The following is a 27,240-nucleotide window of genomic DNA, read 5'->3' as shown; positions in this document are numbered from 1 at the left end:
CAAAGCGGATCTTAAATAAAACTGGAAAGTCTGCTAGGCCACTGTTTAAGGAGTAAAAAATTGACAACAGCTAGGGGGTGCACAGGCCCTCAGGTAGATGAGGGTAGGACTCCCCGCAGAGCTGCTGCGGCTGCCTGCATCTGCACAGGCCTCTCTGTGAGAGTGGGGACAGAGCAGGGGCTGGCAGACATTCCCTCTAGAGACGCAGACAGCAAATACGTTGGTCTTTGTGTACCAAGAGGTGAAGTGGAGGACGTGCTGTGCCGACTTATAATGAGAAAAAAACACGTCCATTTTTTGATGAAACTGAAAATATGATAAAAAGTCAGTGACGAGTATTTCTGGTAACGCAGGGCACTGACCAGAAGAATGACCTTCCATGAGGAATGACACCTCATTACCTGGGGTTCAGAGTCAGGGTGCCGCTCACCTGAGTGAGCGAAGTGAGCTGTGGAACTCTCTGGTTCCCAGGGCCCCGTCACGGCACCGCAGCCAACGGAGGGCAGGTGGGGCTGACCGTGCAGCTGCAGTTGTCAGCCCTGGATGCAGAACAGCTCACTGTGCTTCTACGAACTCACAGCCAGAACCTCCCTCCCTCCCTCCTGCGTTCTGCAGGTTTCCTGAGACAGGGCCTTGCTAAGCTGCCCAGGCTGGCTTGCCACGTCAGCCTCCCAAGTGGTCCTGTGCCACTGTGCCTGGCCCCACTGCAGTTTATTTTTAAAAGCAATTTTTTCTAAAAAGCTGGTTGAAATGCTCTCTAACTGAGTCTTGGAAATTTCAGAAGTATTTCTGAAAGTAAGGAAAAAGTCATAGGAGAAAAAAATCTGTCCAGGATCCCACAATGACCTTGATTTCCCCTATTTCTTTCTGGGTCTGGCCACACACGTGCCGACTACTTGAGAGGCACCCATGGTATGTGTGCTGGGAGGAGGGTTTACAGGCTGCCAGCTCCAGCAGCCCCACAACCACTGCTCTGAAGCCAAGCACAGGACATGCGAGTTTGTCACAACCCAGGCAAGCATGCTGGGAAGGGCCCTCACTCTGCAGCCGTCTCCCTGTCATATGTAAAACTCAACAATCCAATCCCACTGCCCACAGCAGCCTGCAGGGTCTGTGCCCACTCAACCATCAGGCTGTGTCCTCTTCATGCTGAAGACCGGTGCTCGGGGGTGGAATGACTCGAGTCAGGTGTCCGCAAAGCACAACTCCACAATAATCAATGGGACCCAGCGACAATCGCTCTTCAGTTTCAAGGGTGAAGGCAGTGCCTAATAAACCCAGCAGGTGTTAAAACCTCAAGGTCTTCCAGAAGCTAACAGGAGAAACAGCTGAAAAGGTAGGTTTCTCCTTTCCAGTCAGCTGTCTCCATTCTTGAGACTTCTGACATCATTCCCTGGACTGACACCTAAGAGACCCTACTTGGTTATAAGTACTTGTCTGTTAGCTTTCCAGCATAAAATCTCGTGTTCCAGGGAAAAAACAAACTACTTAAAATGCTAAGCCCACAGTCTTACATAGAAAAATGTCGTTGCCCTTCCCATGCCGTTCAACGTGGCTCACCATGCACTGTGCCTTGAGCCCATCCTCATCACAAGATGGTCACTCATGGCCTGCTAATACTTTTCTACACCACAGGGCACCTGAGAAGACAAGAGCTAACAGGCAAACACACCGTTTCTGCTTTACTGTAGCTTCTGGACAACCTGGTGCCTTTTAAAACATCCCACACAAAGGGAGGTGCAATGACTAATGTGAATTGTCAACTTGACTGGATTGACAGATGCCCATGATTAAGAGGACTCTGGGTGTGTCCATGAGGGCGTGTCTAGGAATGATTGGCATGTGGGACAGTGAACTGAAGGGGAGCCCCTCCCTAAGCGTGGGCAGCTCCACCCAATAGGATGGGGCTTGGATGGAACAAAAGCTGGAAGAACAGGAAGCAGAGGCAGATGCAGCTCGGCTCTTCTTGGACGGGTTCTTGATGGCTGCTTCCATCGTCTGAGGACATCGGACTCCCACTTCTTCACTCTTCCAAAGTGGACTCTCCAGGGATGCTCCAGGGAGTTTCCTGAAGCCTTGGTTTAGGACTAGGGTGGCACTGTTGGTCCTTCTTGTTCTGGGGCTTCTGCCTTTTGGACGGCACAGCTTCTTGTTCTTCCAGCTCTCCAGCTGCAGACGGCCATTGTGGACTACCTGGCTTCTGGTCATGTAAGCCAATCTAATAAATCCCTTTCCTGTTGATTCTGCTCCTCGAGAGAACCCTAATCCAGGAGGCTTGTTTCACCACCACCAGGCAGAGCTGGAAACCTGAAGAACTCCTGCAGTGCTGTGAGAACAGCACCTCTGTAAAGCTGGGAATCTTTAAATACACCCCCTCCTTTTGGGACAAGGTCTCACTGTGCTGCCCCCATGGCCCTGAACTTGCAGGTTCAAGCAATCTTTATGCCTTGGCCACTCAAGTGACACCAGGGTCACAGCACATGCTGCTGCACCCAGCATGGATGAGCAGCTGTGGAATTTCAGCTGGACGTGTTTAAAAGCTTGTACTCTTCCTGGCAAACCTCGTTCCACACCAAGGTAGAGAGTAGGTGGCAGGGGGTCCTGGAGGCAGCAGTGAAGAGGCACCTGGACCTGGGCCCTGCCTGACGCAGAGAGGCACACTTCCGAGGTGAGGCAGGGTCCAGGAGAAGGGCCTCTCCCTATCAGAGCAACAGGGGCCCCAGGGGTGGCTCTGCTCGCTGCACCCAAGAGCAGGGTGGCAGTCTGGGGAAACACATCACATGAGCTCTCGGAGCTGCAGATGGGCCTGGGAAGGCAGGGGGCTGGCTGGTGAGCATAAAGGAAGGACCACACCAAACAGGATCAGGGGACAATGCTAAGCTGGGGCCAGCAGGGCTCCTTGCCTGCTGTCCACAGCCCATAAGCACCGATGGCTTTATTTTTTTAAATGGTTGGGAAAATTCAAACGAGGGACTACTTCACAAAGTAAAAGCTGTGTGAAATTCAAATTTCAGTGTCCACACAAGTTTTGCTGGCACCCAGGCACCCTCGTTTGTGATAGCCAGTGACTGCCTTCACACAACAGCAAATCAGGTAGGCAGCCGTGGCAGAGAGCACAGGCCCGAGAGGCCACCTGGACACCTATGGAGAAGACTTGCCAGGCCCACAACAGAGCTCAGAAGGCAAACCAAGGACCAGGACAACACATCATAGAATTAACAAAATTTAACCAGCAAGTAATAAAATAGACATGGCTTAAAAAAAAAAAAAAATTCAACTCACCAACACAAAGACAGAAATAATCATGCCGATGCCAGGGAGAAACACAGAGGCTAAAGCAGAGAAAAGGAGGGGGCTGGGGCTCAGCGCTAAAGGGCTCGCCTTGCATGTGTGAGGCACGGGGCTCCATCTTCAGCACCACATGAAAATAAAGGTACTGTGTCCATCTACAACTAAAAATATTAAAGAAAGAACAAAAGGAAGAAAGGAAGAAAGAAAGAAAAGGAAGAAACCCAGAGGAAAAAGAACTCAGTGGAAAGGCAGAGGACTGAGAGAAACCTTCCCGGCAGCGAGGCCCAGCCCGAGTGCAGAGCACAGGCCTGAGCAGAACGGCTGCCCAGCGGAAGGCAGAGCGCCCGCCCTCCTGCACAGCGATGCCCAGGGCAACCTGCAGCCCACCCCAAGGAGCAGTAAACACCTTCCAACAGGAAAGCACTTGAGAGCACAGCACCAGGCACAGTGGATAGACACTAGCAAGGAGCAGCCAGGCCAGCGGCCCACCTCTCTGGGCTTCTAGCTTAGGAAGGCCTGGGAGACAGCAAGACCCCAGCATTCTCCACCCAGACAAGCTGTCCCCTTCATGCGAGGGTCGAAGGCAGTGTTTAGTCCAGTACGCAAGAACTGTGCACACTTGTCCATGAGTGTCACGCACCCAAGAAAGCCAGATAACAGAGATGCCTGGGTGAGAAAGCAAATCCATTCTGCCAAGAACCAAGACCAAGCCACGAGGCACTTAAAAATCACAGAAGACGTCGTTAGGAATCTGGAGTCAGGGGAGGACAGAGGGAAGGTATTTTGTAAGAACTAACTTCTAGTTTCACAGTTACTAGCGTTGAGGATAAAAACATAACTTAAAAACAAGCCCTGACAACAACTAGTGTTCTCTGAATCTTTCCACTTGACCATAAAGGGTCCTTCAGAACTCTTTTTTGGTACTAGGGGTTGGACTCAGAGGTGCTTAACTACTGAGCCCAAGCCCCAGCACTTTTTATTTTTTACCTTGAGATGGGGTCTCATTAATTTGCTGAGGGCCTTGCTAAATTGCTCAGGCTGGCTTTTTATTTGCCATCCTCCTGCCTCAGCCACCTCAGTTGCCGGGATTATAGTCAGAACTGAATCCTTGAGTTATAAAAAAAACATAGTGTGGGGCTGGGGTTGTGGCTCAGTGGTAGAGCACTTGCCTGGCATGTGAAAGGCACTGGGGTTTGAGCCTCAGCACCACATAAAAATAAATTTAAAAAATAAAGATATTTAATCCACCTATAACAAAATGTTTAAAAAAAAAAAAAAAAGAAACATTGTTGGACACTATTTTCTTGTTTGAGCTCAAGTAGACCTACGTTTACTTCCACTTTAATGATGTGTCTCATGCCCATTAAGTGCCCCCGCTTCCTGAGATGCAGGGGACCTCAGGCATCCACACGCTAACACTGCTCCCCGGTTGCTGAGCGAGTGCTGATGCTGCTCTTCCTTTCTTATACTTCTCTTGACTTACGAGAAAATTAGTTCTAAAAAGAAAATGCTGTAAACAATAGCAAAAGCACATTAGATAAATGGGGTAGAAAGAAAAAAAAAAAATCAAGCCTAGTCACATGAAATGGACTTAAGTTCATGACTTTTTAACTTACTTATTACACTGTACAAAAAACAGTGGATGGTATTTCCGTATTATTGCCTCCTACATAATTAATTTCATTACTATAATCTTCTGCAAGAATTTATAGTTAAATAACAAAAGGCAACTAAAGTAATAACAAAAAAATAATAAGCATAAAAAATAGTTCACTATCAGGCTTAACAAAGAATTTAGTCCCACATATTTATATTCAAAGGGCTTATAGAAAAATTCTTTTAAAATAAAAACAAATGCTCCTCCTCCCCAATCCAGGAAAATATTTACCTGTGGAACACCTGAATATAACCTCAGGGGATCATGAACAGGGTAACAGGAGATGGACGAGGGAGGTGGCTGAGCCTGAGCCTGAGCCTGCCCCGTTGCACACAGCGGCAGGCTTCCGGGGGAGAGCTGCTGCGGGCTGCTGCAGGGGGTACAGCCTGAAATTCTGCACTAAAATAGATCGTGAAGAGCTGACTCAGGATACTACACATAAATCTGCATGTAAGACACTAAAGAATCTAAACAGCACAATCAGGCAGGTAAGTCAGCCACTCTTAGGGAGGCCAGTCTCACTCTTCCACAGTCCCTCTCCCCACTGACCTCTGTCCTATCATACACACACACAGAAATGTGCCCTCCACTTGCTCCTGAGCACAGGTGGACTGGGACTGGCGCCTCTCCTGCTGCACCCTGCCCTCACCTCAGGAGCCTCCAGCAGTGCCAGTGGCTGGCTGGCTGCGGCAGGGCTGTGCCCTCAGGGAGGGCAAGTACTGGTCCTCCAATGAGGGTGCATAGCAGCTTCAGTCTTTTGCCACTACTGAAAATCCCATGATAGCTTTTTTTTTTTTTTTTTTTGGTACTGAGGACTGAACCCAGGAGTGCTCCACCACTGAGCTGATCCCTAGTCCTTTAAAATTTAAAAAACAATTTCGAGACAGGGTCTTGCTAGATTGCTGAGGCTGGTCTGTCCTACTTCAGCCTCTGGAGTTGCTGGGATTGCAGGCATGTGCCACCCACCCTGCCAACAATGGGTCTTCGTGTAACTGTACTTTCACGTGTGTGCGCGTGCGGACTAAAGCAGAGGTCCTGGTGGAGGTCCTGGTCAGAGGCATGTGCATGCTGTGAGCCTGCCCTCTGCACTGCTTGCACATGGCCACCACCACGGCCAACACAGGAGGACCTGTTGACCCTTCCTTCCCAGCTTCGCTGACGGCTGAAACGTGCCATCACTCAGGTCCCCGCTATTTTGGTTTAATCTCTGAAGATGCCTGAACTCATAGGACAGGTGACTAACATTTCAGCAGCCTATAAACCACCTTCCCCTCACACCTGGACCTGCAGCAGGGCTGGGCTCTGGGGCTAGCAGACGTGCTGCAGGGCATGTCACTCACGCTGTAGCTGTCTTCTGACTGGACTGTCAGCCCACTTCCTGTCCAGCTGGAAGACAGTTCCCCCTCCCCCTGGCTGATACATGCTGACCACTGGCTAAACAGATGATTCTTCCTCCTGCTGAAGCACGCCTACTTGCTGAACATGTCCCAGCGTGGGCACTTAGAGCTGAAGTGATTCTGCTGACTGATAGGGTCTGCTCTCTTGAGAGGGTTCCTTCTCCTGGAGCTGCCTCTGAGTGCTTGCTGTCCTTCCTGCTGCATTTCCTGAGATGCTTAGCACCGTCTTTCTGGCCCACACTGGAGCTCCCTGTGGGGGTGGCTCCTTGTGGGGTAGCAGGTGCCATGGCGAGTGCCAGTGTGTGCAGCCTCCTCTCAGAAGGCTGGGACTTCTGTTTTCAGGACAGGTTTTTTCTTAAACTAATTTTTTCCAGTTAAACTTACTACAATTATGCATTTAATTGATTAAAATTTGTGCCAACATGCAATTTGAGTGAGAAAAGAAAATTATTGTTTCTGTGACTACAAAATTCAATGCTTTGGAAAAACGGGTGAAAAAGTCAATTGCTTTCAAAAGTGCAGTAGAGGAAGGAGAAATAACCGTCAATGCCCTGAAACAAAATACGATAAACAGCATGCTGGCACCAGGGTTTAAAGCACCAACCATTTAAAGGCTTCTATGGTAATAGTAGAGTTCATTACCTGATAGAGCATGTCTCCCTTTATTAAGCTTCTGTTTTCAAATGTTTTGTATTCTGGCTCATCACTTTTTTAGACAGCTGGGAAATCATTTTATAACAATAAAATCAAATTGCCCCCACAAACCCATCCCAGGTCTAAATGGAGCTTACCAAAATGGAATCTTTAAGATATCCTTGATAACCATCAGTGTCTCGAGAATGTAGTGAACTCATACTACCTGTACACCGAGGCCCACAGAACTAAAGCAGGTGCACACCCATATGTGTTAGCTGCCTGCATGCAGGGCTGAGGCCTAGCCTCACATGCTGAGTTGTGGGCTCACTCCTCTTTAAGCTTTTCCATAGCTTTGCAGTTTCTCTTATCCCCAAACCCAAATACTTAGCCAACTGTTACGGCTTCCTGCCAGGAAACCCTCCTGACCAGTGGGGTGGGGTCAACTTGCTGTTCAGGGTGTGGCCTTTCCTGAGGGCACACTCACTTGTGGGTTCAGACCCTCACTGCCCAGGGTCCCGTGTGCCAGTGGCAGCTGAGATGCTTTCAGAGGCTCTGCCTGTGCTTACACACCTGCTCGTGGGTGTGTGCCCAGTGTCTGAGCACAGAGGCCCACCCCACAGTCAAGGGATTCCTCGGCACTCACACAGCCCTACAAAACCGTGGGTGCTTTGGAGCTTTTATCCTTCGCACCCATGCCCTGCAGAAGGAGGTGAGGGGGCACCCTGCCCAGCAGGTCAGACATGACCTTCATCCTTGGGAAACTTAGTGTCCATGGGGTCTACACATGCACAGAGGGACAAGGACACACAACTGCTCAATGCATCACTGTAACATGCTCTGGAACAAACATGCACCAGGCCAGCTTAACAAGGAGGGACTGTGTGGTGGTGGCCATCATTCTGACCCCCATAGCTTCTCTGATCACAGTAGCCCTCTTAGTCCCTCATTCTAAAGCCCCCATGAATTAGGCCTTGGCCAGCTAAACAATTAAGTTCATTGTTCTCTTGAGAGCCAGAAGTTATTCTTTTAGATCATGGCAAAAAGCCCTAATCCAGTGTGTGGCATGGTCCTGCATGTGTCCACAAGAAGCGCCCTGGCTTCTCACCTCGTCCTGGAGCACGCTACTCCTCTGCCATGCCTTGCAATCTGCCACCCAGACTCTACGCCTTAGGGTCCAAAGCCATGCCTGGGGGAAGGGACCACCAGTACGGTCTCTGTGTGACTCAGGATCCCCCTGCCTGACCCGCCACCTCTTCTGGACTGTGACCTGGTGCCATGGGCAGCCGTCTCTGTTGCACACACCGACGGGCCTCCCCATAGCCACGGCTGGTGGGGCAGTGCCTGTAGAGATGTCTGAAGGCGCAGGCACCCCACCCTGGCCTGGGCTGGTCACAGATGGCTGGAGCACAGCAAACCACTCCTACATCGACAGAGACACCACTCCCGGGAGCTGGACACAAGGCTGAGACCAGCGACATTCCAGTCCACTCTGCTCCCGGGTCAGAAGTGAGGAGAAGATGCACACTAGACACAGGAACACCTCTGGGGCCCCCATGACAGGCATCTCCTCCCCAGCCCAGGGGGACTTCCCCATGGCTACGGCTACAGGATAGGCCAGAGCCACTTCCACTACGGGCCATGCCTTCCACAGGTCATGCTTCCACAAGCACATGGCTTCTATGTAACTGGGACAGGTGATCAGGTGTCGCGTGTAGATTCAGCCCTTTCCCACCAGGCAGGGCCAATGGCCCCTTCTCCAGACCCCATGTGTCCACAGCTCTGGCCCAGGTGAGGGTCTGCCAGAAAGCGAAACTTCAGTAATTTCCAAGATAGCTTTTCTAATAATTTTCCCAAGTGAAAAATCCATAATCAAAGCTCTCTTCAAAAAGCCAACTAACGCCTGTGAATATTATCCCTTCCCTATACAAAGCCAGTTGTGTAAGGAACAGGAAGACGACACGTTAGAGCCCCAGAGCGACAGACCTTGTATGAAAACCCATGGGAACACAGCTGGGAACAGGATGAGGCAGAGGAAGCAGGGGACAAGCAGGACTTCCCGAGGCCAACCCGGAGCCCACCACAGCAGTCCAGCACTTCTGACTGCCACACTGGGCGCTGTCTCAGAGGCTCTGCACCCTCAGCCTGCTCAGGTCCTTCCCTGAGGCAGCGCAGTGCTATCCTGGCCAGGGAGGAGCTGCAGACTTGACCTCAACAAACCGAAGGCCAGTCAGAGGCTGCAGGCCCTCATGCAGCGTTCCAGACGCTGGATCAGACTCTGAAAGTGTGAGAGCAAAGCGCTCTCGAGACAGCCAGAATAGGAAAGGACGAGGGAGGAAACCCAAGCTGGTGCCGTCCGGGGCAGCTGTGAGCCTGTCGGCGTTTCCACATGCTTCTCTTGGACCCACCATCTCCAGCGCAGGGGGATGTCACTGTCAGCACTCACGTACCTGGTCACGAGGGAGACCACTTAGTGCAAGAGAACTACACCTGAACACCAGGACTGTGTCCCTCCAGTGAACAACTACAGACAAGTCAGGGCCTCAACAGCTGGTCCCCAGCCAGCAGCCGCACACTGATGCCAGTCAGATGACAGGCACCCAAGCATGACTGATGGCAGACTCGGCTGCCACCAGCAACAACCCACCAAAAAGAGGACCTCAGGTCCCTCAGCTACTTCACTGCAAAAGCCATGAGGGCAACGGCAGGGTCATCAGGGATGCAGCAACTTCAACGACTCACAGAAAACACCACAAGACAGACAGGACATACGTTCCAAAGGACAACTGAGAAAGAGCACAAAGCCAGCGCAGGTTAGTCAGGCACCTGGCGGAGCCAAGACAGGAAGGAAAGGCAGGCCCGTGCCTGGGTCACATTTATCTGTAGTGGCCACACTCCAGGGGTGCCACAGCCTCCAGATTGGCCTAAGGCAGAGTCCTTGGCCCACAGGGACTGCTGATGCTGGAACCCCACTTTAGGTATTTCTGGAATTCTGGCAGGTTCAGTTGGGATTCAGATCCCAAGTTCTGGCTCTTGATTGTCCGAGGAAACAGTAACCAGGCCACCTCTCCCAGAGTATGGCCTCCCTGGATCCTGGACAGGCAGGTGTGGTGTCTGTCAGTCTGTCTCTAAAGGAACTCTCAGTGCCAGGTTGAGGGCTCTAACCAGCGGATGAAAGGAGAGTGGTCTGCAAACTATAAACCTAGGGTGCTTGCCCTCTCAGAACCCCAGACAACCCCCTCCCTATTCTTCCAGGTGTTAAATGCTCACTGTGTAAAATGGGAGAACATTGGAGCAAGGACTGCATACCCTGCAGGAACAGGAGGCACAAGCTGGCTCCTGCAGGCCAGCCCTGGGCTGAATGCAGCAGGCCCGGGATCCGCCGAAGGCTGCGGAGGCTTGTCATGGCCTGGGAGCCCTGCCAGGCACTGTCTGAAATCTGCCCAACCGGCCGTGTCCCCCACTGCTGTGGCTCGGCTCAGGTCACCACCTCCACCAAATGTGGGGTGTTGTGTCCCAGAGTAGCCACTCTCAGCCTGCTCCACCACCCTGCCTGGTGCCACAGGGCTGTGGCACACTGCTCTTGACTGTCCACGGTGATGGGCAGCACCCCCAACCCACAATTTCTACTGCTCTCCTACAGAGCAGGGCAATGGCTTGCAGGGATCCAGTAAACGTGTGTATTCCACGCAAGCAAATTCAAGGCAGGCTTGGAAGAGGACAGCTGCGTGTTGGGTGCTCCTGTGGCGCACATCGGACTGCGTGCACGTGCGCGGAGCCTCCTGCTGCTGCCGCTTCCAGACACCGAGGAGCTTCCTGTGAGGCTAGGCGGGGCTCAGGGTTTAAAGGCAGGCCACACTCAATGCCTATCAGATACTCCGCTGGGAGGACTGGGGACAGCTGCCTTCTGATGGTGACGCTGGGAGCTGACTGCAGGACTTAAAGCAAAAGGCAACTCTGCAACACGAGATCTGACTGGAGCATTGGAGCATTTGATTTGACTTTATTTGATCACATAAAGAAATTACCCAAGTTCTTGACTGAGAGGTTTTGCAGGGACACATGCAGAAAGTTCAAAAAAGTGTCTGATTTTTGCCGCCTTAGGATGTTGAGTTAGCACAGTGAAATGACACATCAGTGGTCCAGAGCTGAGAGGGAGATGCAAGAGAACAATGCCCACACTAGCGAGCTGGCTTAGATAAAGAGCAGCCTGGGTTTCAGAACACAGCCCTCCACAGGCTCAACCAACCTCAGCTTGAAAAACATTCAGGGGAAAAAACAGTGTCTGCACTAAAAACTACAAGCCTCTTCCTCCTCACTACTTCCTGAACAATATGGTGTTTTTAACAACTGTTGACGCAGCACTTGCACTGTGTTAGGTTTCCTAAGTTCTCTGCAGATGGTCATAAAGTCTACAGGACGGGACTTGAGCATGCTCAGGTTCTGGTGACAGCCAAGGCGGAGACCCATGCTCTGCAGGGATGCTGCTGGATGACCATCCACGCTACCGTAAGTTGTGTCTTTAAAGAAAGCAGCCAAGGTAGACAACCTGCCTCCCACTCTTCATGGAACTGTAGGTCCACCCAATCCTGTCTGTCAGAGCCAGCACAGTCTTAACGCCATCACAAAACCATCCGAGGTGCAGGCAACACTGTTCGCCCAGCACCTGCATTCCATCCTCTCAGCAGAGCTCTGTCTGGGGCAGCCCTGTGCCGGACTGGAGGCCCCACTTTCCAGCTTCCACTCTAGATGGGAGACCATGGGACACTGCTCCTGTCAACTAAGGGTCAAGGAAGTCACAGTGTGGCTTCTGGGAGGGACTTCAGAGGGGCAGGACAAGTTGCCATCTGCTTCTGCCCCTGCTGGCATGCTGAGATGGTGCAGGGCAGGGCAGGCATCCTGCCATCAGTCACACAGAGGGATGCACTACAGGCTCCTCCCTCACAGCAACACACCCAGGGCTGGACATGAGGACAGTGGCTAAGTGGCTGGGCCTTGTGGCTGGATGCAGGTCAGGATGCGCACAGTGAGTACTCACAGTCTGCCGTGTACTCCACCTGGGAGGGCTGCACAGGTGCCCCATCTGCAGTGTGTGGGGTGGGGGCAGAGCTGTCAGCCTGCGCTTTACGGACCAGGGCTGCCAGGGGGTGATCTGGGTCCACCACCTTCAAGGGCTAGTGACAGAGAAGACATACACACACAGTTTCAGCATTTTCTTTGCTCACAGTCACAACACTCTCCTGTTAAAAATGCTCAACTCCACTTTATAATAGCGTGTACACCTTAGAGCAACCTCAGTGCACGCACACGCACACATGCACACGCACAAAGAGAAAGCTGTGTCCAGGTGAAGTCACACCAGGCCCCAAACAATGCAGAGCCAGGAAGCATGAAGGATAGGAGTGTTGGCACAGGCCACCAGACCCACAACCTGCACAGAGCCTGTTTCTGATCCTTGCAGCTCCCATCAGGCTCTGAAAACCCTGTCTTCCATAAACCCCCTGAATATGCTGTCAGTCACCTGCCAGAGCCCACACACTCCAGGTAATCTGCTAGGTCCTGAACCCCTCCCCTGACTACACACATAGAGTTGTGGCCCTGTGCTCCAGTTGATTGGGAGCCCCAGAGGTACTGAATGAGCACGTGGTCTCTCTCCATGTGCCACTAAGCAAAGGAGGGTGTGTCAGAACTGGATTGCTACTCCTGAAACTGAAAAGCTCAAGAGAAACTTGAAACTCTGTCCTTCCTCAGAGGAATTTCTGCTTTTAAATGAACAGCTTTTATCATCCAATCAAGAATAATTCCCTCCAGGGAGCAGCTACACAGCATGACTGCTGAAAACATATCTGGAATCTCACAGACTTTGGTCTCTTTATACCACAAATGGCAGACAGATGCATTAATGAACCCTAAGATAGTGCTGGTGACTTCTTTGTAAGGACAAAGGGAAGATCAGAAGCAGAAACATTTACTGAGAAACTATCTATGAAGGTAACCAAGAACTTCAAGAAGCAGATCTGCAGAACACCCATAAAATCCAATCCTGTAATAAAATCTATACAGTTACGGAATTTCCAAGTCTTCTTCAATATTATTCTTATTCTAAATATCTCAGGGGACAAAAGTACAATAAAACAAAAATAATTTGCTTGTGAAATTTATAAAACAGATATGCAGGAAATAAAGGAAGCTTTGTCACCAAACTGAAAGCAACACCACTCGGTGGCGGCCGAGGAGAACATAGCTGCAACATACAAGAAGTGACATGCTCCATACTTTCCAAATTAAACAGCGGCAATTTTACAGCTCAGTCGTCCAATACAGACCTTCATCAGCTCTTCGAGGCGACTGCTTTTCTTGGAGGCAAAAAGAGATGGGTGCAGGTAGCTCCCATCTTCCTCGTCGTCCTCCTCCTCGTTGTCAGAGTTAGTGCCTGACTCTGAAACCAAGATCAAGACTCTGGTGAGGCTGTGCCAAGGTACCACAGCATACTCCGAAAGTAAGCGCAACGAAAGCAGCAACCAATAGGCTCTGGTGTATGGCAGGGAAAGAGTATAAAGATCCTCCACAAACTCAGCAGCAGACAAGGGCAGGGCTACTTTTGGCCCTTTTTTTGGTTTTCTGTCTACCAACTCCTATGGAGAACACTCCCTGTGGACACCCAAGTTGATCAGAAGGAAGTCAGACAGAAAGTAGGAAGTAGGACCCTCAGCCACATCACACCTTCCTCTAGCATTTACTTGTCTTGGAGCAATGAAAGGACTTTTTTCATTGGAAAAAAAAAAAAAAAAAAAAAGGAGGCAAAAATCTTACTGATTTATGGGAAGTAAAATAAAATACACACACACACAAAAGATGACAAAGTTGGAGGTAAAATCTGCATTCAGATTTACACAGTGGTGTTGGGTGTGCCTGGGGTGGAGGCTTGCCTTGCATGCACAAGGCCCTGGGCTTTCAAGCCCCCAGCACTGGGGCTGAAGGGAAGAAGACTTATACTAACTGATTTGAAACATCTGACTTCAGCAGAATAGAATGGAAGACACACATAAAGAGGCTGGTCTCTGGATATTATTCCAAACAGAGGCAAATGGCTTTGTAAGAATTCCACACAGAGACACCTACAAATATAAAAGCTTCAGACACCTCAAGTAAAAGGAACCATTCATTTTTGGAGCGTACAATGTAACTTCACTCCCTGAACACAGCGGTGCAGGCCCCTTCTAGGAGAATGATCTGGTGGAGCATGACGCACCCTTCTTTACAGAAGCCAAGCAGCCAAAAGGAGGGGGAAGGTTCCAGCCCAGGTGGCCACCTTCAGATCTGATCGGTGTTTAACCGCACGTCACCGTGTGTAGAGAGCAGCAGGGAGCTTCATGTGGCATGCCAGCAGGAGCCCATAAACAACCCAAGGACCCCCAAGCCTGGCTCCACCTGCCTGCCCACGCTTCCCCAGGACTGCCCCCCAACACCCACGTTCAAACAGGACACAAGCAGGGTCACGTACTTTTTTTCTCTTCACCCTTGTTCTCTGCCAGCACTGTGTACCGCCCCTCCTTCATAGCTTTCTGGATGAACTTGTAGTAGGGGTTGAGGTAGTGATCGAAGCGCAGGAAATCAAACTGCGAGTTCCGTGCCTGCTTGGCTTTCAGCATTATTTCAAACTGTGCTCCCTGCTTGCACACGAAGTTGGCCGTGCGCTCAATGATGGCGTGCATTTTGGCTGTCGGTGGCTAGGAGAAAACACACACATTCAAGTCATCCATCTGTCGTCTTTTCCCCTGACCACGTGATTTAATTGAGAAAGAAACAGCATTGGTTTCACTGTTCTCTTCGACTGAGAGCCCAGTCTGGTGCTGCCAGTGACATGACACCCTGTCTATCTCTGAACCTCACTAGTGTTTGTGAGAAGAGAACGTGCCTGAGGAGGCACACCATTCTGCCTTTGGATAGAACCCTTGGGGGTCAATCTTCTTATGCACCAAATCAACACCTTTCCATACAACCTGAGTTCCACAGGGGGGCTCCAGGGACTGGTAAATTTTCTGAAGAGCTATGCAAATTTTGCACAATGCATTCTAGGGGAGAAGCATATGCTTCCATATTTCCCAAGGACCTAAGAATCCCTCTGCTTCCTGTCTTTCCAGGACGAGGCTTCATAGCCTGGAGGGTCCCTGCTGCCAAACAGTCCTCCAACACCTGAACACGGAGGTGCAGGCCCGTACTAGGAGCTCAGGCCAAGTTTCTTCTGGCACCTTGCCACCTCTGCTGGTCCCAGGTCCTGGTAAGGGCTCAGTGGGACGTCACTACCACCCTGTGGCGAGCCCTTGCGGCCTTGTGTCAGTTCACAAGCAGCACTCAAGGTCCCTCCTCCTCACTTGGGCCACCGCGTGACTTCTGCCACATGCCACCTGTCACAGCAAGGGCTGGAGCCACACACCCAGAATGTTCTTAATAGCAACTCGGAGATTCGCACTGGAAGTTACATGGAACTCCCATGGAAATAAAACTGGAAATTATTCTTATTAAAAAAGAGTGATTAAGAATCCAATATGCTTATTATAGTTTTAAGGCATCATCCTTCATGAAACAAAGGGCTTAATTCTCAAATTTAATTTCTGAATTATTAATGTCCGTCATACTTAAGGATAAATGCCTACAATTGAAGTTGTATTTAGATTCCTAAATAAATCAGATTCCATGTTAAAGGCTCATTGTGGGCTAAAATATGAACGCTGACACAGATTTTCATTGTCTTTAGTTAAATACTACAATTCTTTTTTTTTTTTTTTTGGTACTAGGGATTGAAAACTCAGGAGCACCACTGAGCCATATAACCCAGACCTATTTTGCATTTTAATTAGAGACAAGGTATCACTGAGTTGCTCAGTGCCTTGCTTTTGCTGAGGCTAGCTTTGAACTTGTGATCCTCCCACCTCAGTCTCCTGAGCCCCTGGGATTACAGGAAGACGCCACTGTGCCCAGCCTACGACTCATTTTTAAAATGGTATAATCTATAAACTTGTCAATTAATGATCACTTCAGAACAATGACCTTTAAAGAAAAATATGATGCCACCCAGAGCAGGTTCCACTGACCAAACAGACTTGCTGGTCTGAACTGCTGTAAAGGTAGGCGTGTTAATGATACAGTGTCACCACCACAGCAGTCCAAATGCAAAGGGCAGGTGAGCTGACAGAGCAGCAACGGTCACTAAGAGAAAAGCAACTCTTGAGCATAGGTCAGGATGTGCTACCCAAGGAAGAGGATAGGAGATAAAGAGTTATTCTTTGCCATCTTGATCATTCAGATTTTAGATAAATCCCTTTCCATTTCAGAACATCATGATTACTCCTACTGTTCAAAGGTATTTTAAACACACTTAACAGAAGGTGGGGATGCAGATCAATAGCAGAGTATGTGCCTGGCAAACCTGGTGTCTTGCGTTTGATCCCCAGGACCAAAACCCACAAAAACTAACAGTCCACATGCAAATATGCATGTGTCACAAATACAACCTGACAGAAGGGGTCTTTCCCTTCTGTGTCTCAGGGGAACCCTCTGTTAAGAAAGCCTGGAGCTGAGAGGCAGCCTGCTGTTGCCTGGCCCCTCTCCTATGACACCCCATTAGTAAGGTTTTAAATGCAGAGCAAGTTCTGGATGAGGAGGGGCATCTAAGGTCAGGAAACCCTCAGTGATGGTAAACTTTGGACTAAGATGTGGCAGGAGAAGAGGAAGGGGTGAGAGAAAGGTGGGAATCCAGCAAAGACCCTCACAGGCAGCTGCCAGGCTGCCTTCTCCATTGGAGATTGGGGGTGGGGGTGGGGCGACTTGCTTTGCCCTCAGGCTTAAATAAATCCCAGATCCAATCACAACTCAAATGTAAAACAGAACAGCATGAGATACAGGAAAAAAATTTTCAGTGGGAAAGGCATTAAAAACAAGCTTCAAAACCCTGCAGCCATAAGGAGGGACACCACAGCCTCCAGCAGCACAGACTGTGGGGAAGGAGCCACACAGCTTCCAAGACAAGGTGCCTGGGGAGGGACACAGGGGCAAGCCAGCCTCTTCCCTCTCCCACCACTCGCCGTCAACACCACAGTCATGGTGTGATGAAAATAACTACCGTGCACAAGATGCAGCCAGCAGCCCACCATCCTGCTGCAGCTCGATGCTTCTCATCTGCACACCAGGTGACAGCTGCCATCCACTGTGCCTGTGACTGCGAGCAGGGGGTTGCAGCACTCTGCACAGTGCCTGGTGCACAGCACACACAGAGGCTTACTATGAGCTCTTCTCTAAGCTGCCACACACGCAGCCATCGACATCAGCTGGCTCCTTCTGTCCTCGAGCCACGTTCCCCCAGAGCACACCTGAACAGGCCTGCTGACCAGCAGGACCTCTAGGTCCCAGGACTGAACAGTGAGTGGCTTAGGAGCTCCTGCTCTGGGGAACCAAGAAAAGCTTTGCTGGAGAAGAGCTCAGGCACCTGACAGACATGATCTGTGGCTCAGACCACATTACTTTGGGCTCAGAACTTCATTGGTGGCACCTGCAGTGTCTTTCAGAAGAGTGAGGAAAGAGGTGGGTAGGGATGATCTAAGTGACAGGCTCCCTACCTCCCAGCCAGCTGCATGGCACACACAGCCCGGCAGAACCGGAGATGGTCCAGAGGGTTGGCCTGCATGTGGGGAACCTGGGTCAGATCACAGATGGATGTTTGGGTCCCTGGGAAAGGACAGATGACTGAATACACCATGTCAAGACACGTGTTGCATAGCTACGCACCTGGAGGAAATTTAAGTCCCTACTTCCCACAAAACACACACATGGAATCATTATAGAAAACAAGAAATAAAGGCATCATGTCACTTGAGGGGACTTTAGAGGCTCAGCTGTCAGGGGCCGGGGGCTGTGTGGAGTCTACCACGCAGCACACAGACATGAAGTAGGCAGCAAACAGGGCCACCGCGTGCTGTGACCTCTTTAGGTTCTCACCCAACAGCCAGTTTAAGACCAAGACCCCCCCTGAAGCACTTGCTTTCTTTGCCAACCGCCAGGCTCCCTGCCAGCAAGTCACATTCACCAGATGGTCACTGAACCCAGGCCAGCTTTTCCAGGCGCAGCCAGCAAACACACGCCAGCACAGCCTTCCATGCCCTCCTTGACACAGACACCACAGGTCAGCTGGCCTTCCACACGCCCTCCACTCACACGAACACCACACATCAGCTTTGCTTTCCACAGCATGTTTTCTACCCATGTCGCCCACAGTAACTGAAGAATGAAACTGCCACAGGGGACTCGAAGACACCAGCCAAGAAAACCAAGCACCGACCACGTGGCCAAGACATCCTCCACTCGAGGGCCTCCGTGAGGACGCTGGAGGAAACAGACCCACACAAGCACGTGCTTGCTTGTGGAGGCCGCTCCTGCCCTCCACTGGGTGGCAAATGTTTTTGGTTCTGGCAGACTACAACAGTCATTAAGTGTTTTACTGGGAATCAAAGCAACAAAATTGACATAGCTCTGTGTTTACATTTGCATAAAAACTTAACAAAAATTATATAAAAAATAAATACCATTCCCTATAGTTAGCCTCAAGTAAAAGCTTTTCATATGAAATGTAGGTACAGAGCACTTGTGGTTTTCGAGGTTTAATGCTGGTGGGTCTTGCATGCAGCGTGATCCTTCAGGAATCCAGCACACACCAACACAGGCAGTGCCTGCTTTTGGAAGCACGTGACGTTTTCAGCTGTGACCACAGCACAAGGGTCGTAAGCTGGAAACGGGAGCAAATCTGAGCAGCACTGACTCTAGGCAAACCCAAAGCCACGACCCATACTAGGAAGAGAGGGAGAAGAAAGCGAATCCCTGAGAAGCAATGGGCCTGAGGCAGCACTGAAGGGCTATCATCTCCGTTGGTCACCTGATCAAGGGTAGGAAAAAAGGGCGCGAACTGTCATGTCCCTGGGAACCGCAGTGGCAGCTCAGCGACTGCGCAGAGATTAAGAGACACTGTCTTCTGCCAGACAGAACTAGGAGCCCGGAAGGCCTGCAGAGCAGCACCTGCAGCCCAGCTGTGAAGGGCAAGGACAAACTTCTTGCTGGGCACAAGCACTTGGGAGACTTTCCAAGAATATGTACAAAAAACACATTTAAACACCCTGACACAGCACGGAGGCTCAGGGGCAGAGGGCTGAGGCCATGCGTCTGAGTTCCTGCCTGCCACGCACAAGTCAGAGTTCTTGCCTTTCCCAGGTTTGTTTCTCATCTGCGAGGAGGAGAGTGACTGCCATCTCAGAGGGCTGCTGGCATCGAATGAGAAAATCCAAGAGCAGCAGCTTAGCACAGGGCCTGAAACACAGAGACCCCTCAAAAAGTAGCCTTGTCTTTGGCTTTACGGCCACTGTAACCTGACCTCAGTTCAACCAGATGCAGCCGAAGCCTCGGCTGAGACCAGCGTCACCCTGGGGACTCAGCCCAGCAGCAACCAGCCACAGAGCTGGCACAAGGAACCCCACCCCAGCACTCCTCAGTGGAGGGCAGCCTGCACAAAGCCCAGGGCTATCATGACTGAGGAATCTACCCAGAAAACATAGAGAAAAGGTTAGGAGCCCACAAAAAACACACGAGGAAAAGTCAGAACAAAGCAGAGTGCTGAGCAATGCTGCCCGAGCATGCACCTCCAGCAGCGTGTATGCATGGCACACTCACCACCAACTCTGACACTCTGTCCATGTTGGCCAGAGCTGGAGACTCAACCACAAGGCTTCCAGCGGTCCATGAGGGTGCAGAGGAGCTACCCTAATTATTTGGCTATAATCGCTTCATCTTTCTTTCAGAGGAAAGCCAGTGGGATGTGCCTTTCTCCGCACTCACTCACGGCGCCTGCGCAGGGTTCACCTGAGCAGCAGCGGCATGTCACTATGCTCACAGCACATAAGAAGTGCTCGTGCCAATGCCGCGGGTGGTGAAGAGGCCACATACCAGTTCCACATCAGACGGGACGTTCAGTCCTAGAGGGGCGACGAAAGGCTCTTCATTTTCCTCCAAATTTTCAGCCTCGTTTTTTTCTATTAAAAAAAGAAAATGAAGAACTTCAGAACAATAGCCAGGGAAGAAGGCTCCCACCAACAGCATGCAGCACCCAGGGAAGAGCAGCAACGGGCTCTTCCTGGTCTCTTCCTTTCTGTCACTACTTCTGAAACCCTTTCCAGTGGTCTGTTCTACCCCACCACGTTGGAGTAGGCTCACTTTACGAGTTCCAAAGAGGCAGGTGGTGCAGCAGAGGATCATGGCTGGTCTCACTTCCAACCCTGACACTTCTTGGTTCTGGTATCCTGGACTTGTGCCTCTCTCTCAGTTTCTCAGGGCTGTGTGGGGTGTGAGCCAAGCTACATAACCACCAACAGAGCAGAATACTCCACTCTGGACAGGCTCCTGGCCAGGGTCCTGGCTCTGTGCTGCCTAGCCTCCCTGCCACGCAGGTGTGCACTGAATTGGCACTGTTCCTGCACACTCTGCGGCATCAGGCACAAGACAAGGTGACTACCCCCTGGACAACCTGACCTTGATCGTCCAATCGCAAAAACCTCAACGACGTCACGACTTCTCCACCTAAGCAAGCAAATGCTTTCCCACAATCAGATGTACTGTTTCAATTCTATTTATTATTAAAATATCTAACAAACATTTGCCTACTATATGTTAGAAAAGGTGCCATAGGTTACAACTTCTTGAATTCTAAGTACCCCAATATATCATCAATTCAGATGATTATCAATCTAAAAGGATAATGAAATGCACAAAAATCAGCACAAAGGTTTAAAAAACATTTTAAAAATTTCGACTTTTACTTAGGTTTTTATTTTTTTTAAAAAAGTGACAAAATAAACAAATATTAAATCTTCATCAAAACAAATGTTCCCATCACACCCAGCACAACTTCTTAGATCAATGATCTGCCAACATCTCTTCAAGTCTAATTCCTCAGTGAACCCGGGGGAGTTTTGAGCAGGTGTCACTATATAAGAAAACCTGAGCGTTCTCTCCTGAGATACAAGTCAACCGTAAATTCCCAACAGAGGCTGAACTGTGTCCCACTTGTTCTGTACATGCGAAGAACAAGGTGGGTGGGAGGGCAGTCATTGCTACCTAAAACTCCCTGTGCCCAGCAACCCCACCGTCCAGCTCCAACAGCCAGATGACATAGTGGAATCGTGTCAGAAACGGGTTGTAGAGCTCTTCCACTGGGAAAATGCCAAGTAACAACTAAGCGTTCTCAAAACCTCTTTGAGAAGGAGGTCAGGGGTGTGTGTTTAAGAACACAATTTTTACCATATTCTTCTAAAGTAAAAAAAAAAAGCAATTAAAACTTTTGTCTATTACGACAGCTTTCCTGTAACATTAGGTCATGCAGAAAAGCAAAGGCCTTCTAACTGAAGACATTGCTTGGGACAGACAGGTTACATGGATCATTCTCTTCTCATGCGTGCCTTTATTTTCAGTGGCACAAAGTAAAAATCAACCACCGCAGTACAAACTCAGCCTCAAATATAGTCCAATTGCCTTTTCTTATTAGAAAGAGCATGTGCAGAACTGGGGATGTGGTGGAGTGCTGGAGTGCCTGCCCAGCATGTGCAAGGCCCTGGGTTCAATCCCCAGCACTGGAAAGAATAAATAAAATAAAGGATATATAACGATGAAAAACTATGACCACGCTGAAAATAACTTGCTGAGGAGAGATGAGGTTAGGCAGAAACAGAGGCATCCAAGTGCCTCTGTTTGGCTGATATCACAGAGTTTCTATACTAAAAGGTGTTAAGAAAGTTATTTTGAAAACCAAGGAATATTTACAAATGCTGACAATTCAGGAAAACAAAACTTAATTTTATTTTCTACTTTAGAAGAATGTGACAGGTGCAGGGGCACCTGCCTAGGATCCCCAGCTACTAAGGAGGTGAAACAGGATTACTAGTTTAAGGCCACCCTAGGAACCTTAGCAAGGCCTTATCTTAAAACAAAAAATAAAACGGGATGGGAACATAGCTCAGTGGTGAGTGCCCCTGGATTTAAGCCCCAATATTGGAAAAAGAAAAACAATGACACTGAACTTGGTTGCCAGTGGTACGAGGCACCAAAATGAATCCCATTAGAGGGTGGGTGGGTGGGGGTGTGTGTGTGTGTGTGTGTGTGTGTGTGTGTGTGTGTGTGTTGTGGGGTGATATTTTATTTGTATCAGTGCAAGTTAAACAAAAAAATGCCAAGTTGTCAGTTTTCCATGAGCCCAATATCCATTTATAAAGAGTATTTTATAGAGAGAAGGCAAATTTAGGAAATATACTGACGTGTGCAAAATTCAGAAAATATAACGAAGTTTCTTATCTCTGAGACCAATGATTGCATCGCAACAGCGAGCCAACATCCAGAACAGGGCAGACAACTGTGAAGTGGCTCTGTGGGCCCAGGGTCTGTCTCTATCTCGGCCACATGACCGCCAAAGCGCAAAGGAGCTCAGCTGATCCAAGGAAGCTACTGACAGAGCCCACGCCTGATCTGGAATGCGAGCAAGTCAACATGAAGACTGTTGCCATGGAGAGGCACGGGCCTTATGCCTTGCACTTCTTCAGTTGTGAAGTGCTAGCACCCTTTCCTTCTGGGAAGAAACCCTAGGCATCTAAAACAAATAATCCATGTGGTCCAGAGATGATAAATGGCACTGAACCTACCCAGAACCCCCAAAGGGCAGTTTATTCTGGATCAACACACATTTACTTCTTAGATCTGCAAGACTTCCAGCACATCAGGATGATCACCCGAGGGACTGTGAGGTTTAAGAGCCAATGCAGACAGTGCTAAGTCCCTCGACCAGTCTTCAGCTCAGCATGTTGTGATTTCACTTGGAGGGTCTCTCTATGGTTCCCAAACAGAGCACGAGTGAGGGAGAAGGAAGCCTGCGTGCCCGCTGGCCCGGCCTGTTCTTCCACTGCCACCAACCCTCAGAGCTCGGCCGGGGAGGCCCTCACCGCTGCGTCAGACGCAGCTGCTGTAACTGCTTCGTGTGTGTTACTAAAGGAGAAACCAACACAGTCAAAACAAGACTTGGTCAGCTCGGACATCACGTCTCTGTAGGGTGTGATCCAGTAGCCGAACACCTGAACACGGTTCCAAAGTTCTCTTCTGCAACAGAACACCCTGCCTGCAAGCGACCTGTCCTCAATGCCTCCGGTTCACCCACTGCTGATGACAAAGGCTGATCAGAAAGGTGCTCCCAGGGCTTATAAAGCGACAAGGACGTTTCCTGCTGCACTAGAGGAACCTGGATTTTTTGGCACCAATGCTTCGTATATTCAAAATTCCCAGAGTTAATCCAGGAAAGCACATTTGAAATCTTTAAAGTTCTGTGCTACGTAAACAAATTCCAGGGATGTCTTTCCACTGGACTGGATCATCATGTCAGCTGCGAAGGGGTAAGCAGAAGCAGGTCATGTGAAGGACAGGTGACGTAAATACACTATCTACTAGCCACACCTCCACTGCTGCCAGATGACAGCAAGGATATCAACAAGTGCTACCGATCCAGAAACAGAGTGCAGAGGCAGTGACTGCTGCCCTGAGGCAACCTGGATGCAGTGCAGATGGTCAGTCTGGGTTCAAGCTCTGCCTGTTACCATCCATCTTCCAGTTTTGATTCATTCACCAGAAGAAGGAGCCCCACGAAAGCTCAGGGATGCTGCAGTCAGCAACCGCTGAGGTGACAAGCAGCTCGCTCACCTCTCTGTTTTGAAGGCTCCTCCTCTTCTGTTGGCTCGGATGGGTCGTAATAGTCACTGCCGTAAGTGAACCCCACGGCACTGTAGCTCCCATCCTCTGCCAGTGCTTCACTCAATCGCTTGTATTCTTCCTCTTGAAGAAAAACAAGGATTTTGTTAACAAAATTGGAAGCTTACTGAGAAAAATTTCATTTATTTCTAAAGTTGTAGCTATCAATAAAGCATACAACACATTTTTTTCAACCTTCTTTCGAGGCAAAAGTGTTTCTAGAAATGCACACTTTATGTCTATCAATAGGTACTTTTGCCAGTAAGTGTTTACCCACAGAAAGCAGTATACACATCTTTTGTGGAAAATTTCTTCCTGCTGAGAAAATTTTGGGATTAAGAAATGTATAAAAGATTGTTAAGGCAAAGACAAGAACATCAATTTTAATTCATACGATACTGTTAAAGAAGAACAGTTAAAGAGTTTGGTTTTTGTTTTTTCAAATCCCAGTCTGCCCTCAAAAGCTGGGAAAATTCTTTGTGGCTCTATATATAAACTATCCTGAGGTCCTCTCAGAACGCAAAGACTCCTGTTTTTCCAATCCACTGGGTACTGTCAAGATAATATCAGAAAGAGTGAGTATAAAAAAATGAATGGGAGTAAACTTTCAAATACTTAAAAATTTTAAAAGTTGTGGCTGAAATAAGTCTTTCTTGAGCAGTACCTTGCCTTGCCTCCTCCTCAAGCAAGTCCGTATGCAAGGCTAAATACCTCTCTTCATCACACAGCGCCTCTACCCGCGCCTCCTCTTCAGACAGCTGGTAGTCTCGGTTCCAAGTGGCATACTCAGCATCGTACGCAGATAGGTCATGCAGGTGACCACGCCCATCGTATCTGTAATGCGAACATGCTGGTCAGCAGACAGAAGTCACCGCCTAGGCTGGTTGCGTGTGGCACTCGATATGTATACTTACCAATTAAAATAATAAAGTAAAAGTATTAAGAGAAACGTAAAACTGCTCAGACTTATACTTAATGTGGCTAGTCACCTCTCCTACTGTTAACTCAAGTTATCTTAACAAAGTCTAAACTCCATTTTATAGCACGATAAAACTCATAATTAAAGGCAGACAATCCTTTAAAGCATAAATGGCATCCACCTTACTAGCAGTTCTTACCGTGCATGGTTTGATTAACCATTCAATGCCACTTGTTACAAAAAAAAAAAAAAAAGCAACTTTTTTCTGAAAAGTTAAATATCATAGCTTACATTCACACAAACCGAATACATAAATACCTATCCGTAAGAACCAAACGGTCGAAATTTCCTCGCTTCTTTCTGCTAGTCCCGAACTCTCAGGAGAGATCTTCATCAAAGAAACTTGCGTCCATGGGAGGTAAAATCTTGGCTAGGCTCTCGCCCCTAGCCACTTGGCTGAGGAAATAAGTGCTGGGTTATGTGGTAGAGAGACACACATACATAGGAACAGCGACATATACATGCAGTGTAAGGAGGTTCACTGGAACAGGCAAAACCATCAGAAGACGCGCGTCAGTACTTCCTTCTGAACTCGATACCCCAGGAAATAACAGATGAGAAAGCATCCAGGCTTCTCTTGCACGGACCAATAGATACTTTACCAACCCGAGAACAAGAAATGCACTTTCTGCCATGCCTTTAACATGAAAAGATTCAATGAAAATGCTGTCAACGTACAACCGTCAGATAGAAAACGAGTGAGTCAGCTAATTTTACTTAAAACACTCAGATTTTGGGTCACAGAAGCAAATATCGAGTGACAAAAGTCCGCCTAATTTTTTAACGCTGACTTTTGTAATGGTGACCAAGTTAATGGGGGGCGGGGGAGGCCAAAAATACCAGGGAACCCAAGTTATCGTACTTTATTAAAACTTAGTTTTATTTTTACGTAAACCTCCTTATCTTACAAATGCAAATATTGTCTAAAAACATCACACAAGTACATGTGTCGTGTTTGCTCCCCACCAGTTCTGGGGACCTAGGTCAAGTCACGTACAGGACACGGAAGCTGCAGGCGGGCCGAGACATCCGCGCTCACCGACTGTAAGGACACACACCACCAGCCGCGCTGGGGAGCCAGACCAGCGCTCGGCACCGTCCTCCGCGCACACGGCACGTCCGAGCCGGGCTGCGCCGCCAGGTCCGGCCCGTCCTCGGAACCTCCCTGCTGGAGGCCGCGCTTCCTAGCTCTACCTCCAGACCAACGCCAGGGGCGGAAAGGCCTATCTGGTCAGGACCGCGTCCACTCTGGCCGGCTCAGAGGTCAGCCCTACGGTCGCGCTCCGGGCTCTGCCGATGCAGTTCTAATCGTCTCAAACGCCGGCTTCCTGCGCGGAGACCATTCCACGGCTCCGGGACCGCAGCCCGGGCGCCCCGCGCGGGAGCCAAGCCGACGCACGGACGCCACCCTCGCCCCCCGCGGGCTCGGCGGCCGCCCGGCCCTACCCCGCAGGACGCCCCCGCCTGCGCCTGTCAGCCGGCCGGACTGCGCGGGAGCGGCTCGCGGGCGCAGAGGTCCCGCCGGCCGCCGGCCGCCGGCCGCCGCGGGCAGGCGCGGGCCAACTGCGGGTCCCAGCGCGGCGCCGCGGGGCACCAGAGCGCGCTCCCGGCGCCCGCCCGCACGGCGCAGCCCCACCGCGCGGCGCGGGCAGACGACCCGCCCCCCGGACGCGGGACCCCACGGCGGCGCCAGGCGGAACCGCGGGCGGGGGAGGGGAGGGCGGCAGGGGCGGCGGGTGGGGGGTGCGACCGACCTGTCGATCAGGAGCTTGTGGTCCCCCATCCAGGGGATGAGGTGCTGTCCCTGCTCCTGCGCCAGCGCCCGCTCGTCGTCCCGGAACAGCTTGCAGGCATAGCCGAACACCAGCAGCTCCACTCGGCTGCCCGCGCCGCCCGCACCGCCGGGCCCGGCCTCCTCCTTCGCGCCGCCCTTCCTCTCGGGCTTGGCGCGGCCCCCGCCCGCGCCGTACATGACAGCGTCCCCGGCGTCCGGGCCGGTCCTCTGCTGCTCCGCACGACGTCCCCGATGCCTCGCCTGGCCTACCCCCTCAGTCAAAGGCGCCGCATCCCGGCCGCAACCTCAACACCGCCGCCATGGCGGGCCACAAAATGGAGGAAGCCCAACTTCCGGCGGGAGGGCCGCACTTCCGGCGAGGGCAGCGGCAGATTCGCCAGGGCCGGGAGCCGTTTCGGCCCCAGGAAAATAGGCAGGCTTTCGTTTCCGCGTTCAGACGCGCCGCCGCCGCCGGCGCCGCCGTGCGCAGGGCCCTCGGTACTTTCGTGTTCCCCGGAGGGGCCCGGCCACGTGGCGAAAGCGCGGCGGGGGCCCGCGCGCCCGCTTCCGCTGCGGCCGGTGGGGCCGCGACGGCGTCCGGGCGGGAGCCCTCGCGAGCCGCCGGGCCTGGGGTCGCCGCGGGGTCTGGGCCCGGGCGCCCGCCTCGGACGGTGCCCGAGCCTCGCGG

At 50.6% G+C, this 27,240-nt stretch overlaps 1 protein-coding gene across 1 annotated transcript in view; it reads right to left on the bottom strand.

Annotated features, from left to right (window-relative positions):
• SFSWAP (splicing factor SWAP) overlaps window positions 1-26,899 on the bottom strand; it is a 67,812-nt gene extending 40,913 nt beyond the window's left edge. Inside the window, exons 1-7 of the mRNA XM_079151612.1 lie at window positions 26,533-26,899; window positions 24,464-24,633; window positions 23,752-23,883; window positions 19,966-20,051; window positions 14,483-14,708; window positions 13,305-13,417; window positions 12,017-12,152 (exon numbers count right to left, since the gene is read on the bottom strand). Of these exons, the coding sequence (XP_079007738.1) occupies window positions 12,017-12,152; window positions 13,305-13,417; window positions 14,483-14,708; window positions 19,966-20,051; window positions 23,752-23,883; window positions 24,464-24,633; window positions 26,533-26,750 (1,081 nt within the window). The 5' untranslated portion in view covers window positions 26,751-26,899. The remainder of the gene's footprint in view (window positions 1-12,016; window positions 12,153-13,304; window positions 13,418-14,482; window positions 14,709-19,965; window positions 20,052-23,751; window positions 23,884-24,463; window positions 24,634-26,532) is intronic.
• Window positions 26,900-27,240: the final 341 nt, after the last annotated feature.

This window comes from Sciurus vulgaris (genome assembly GCF_902686455.1).
Source record: "Sciurus vulgaris genome assembly, chromosome: 8".
NCBI classification, from domain to species: domain Eukaryota; kingdom Metazoa; phylum Chordata; class Mammalia; order Rodentia; family Sciuridae; genus Sciurus; species Sciurus vulgaris.
Note: the sequence above shows the minus strand (reverse complement) of the source record. Positions and strands in the feature narration are given on the sequence as shown.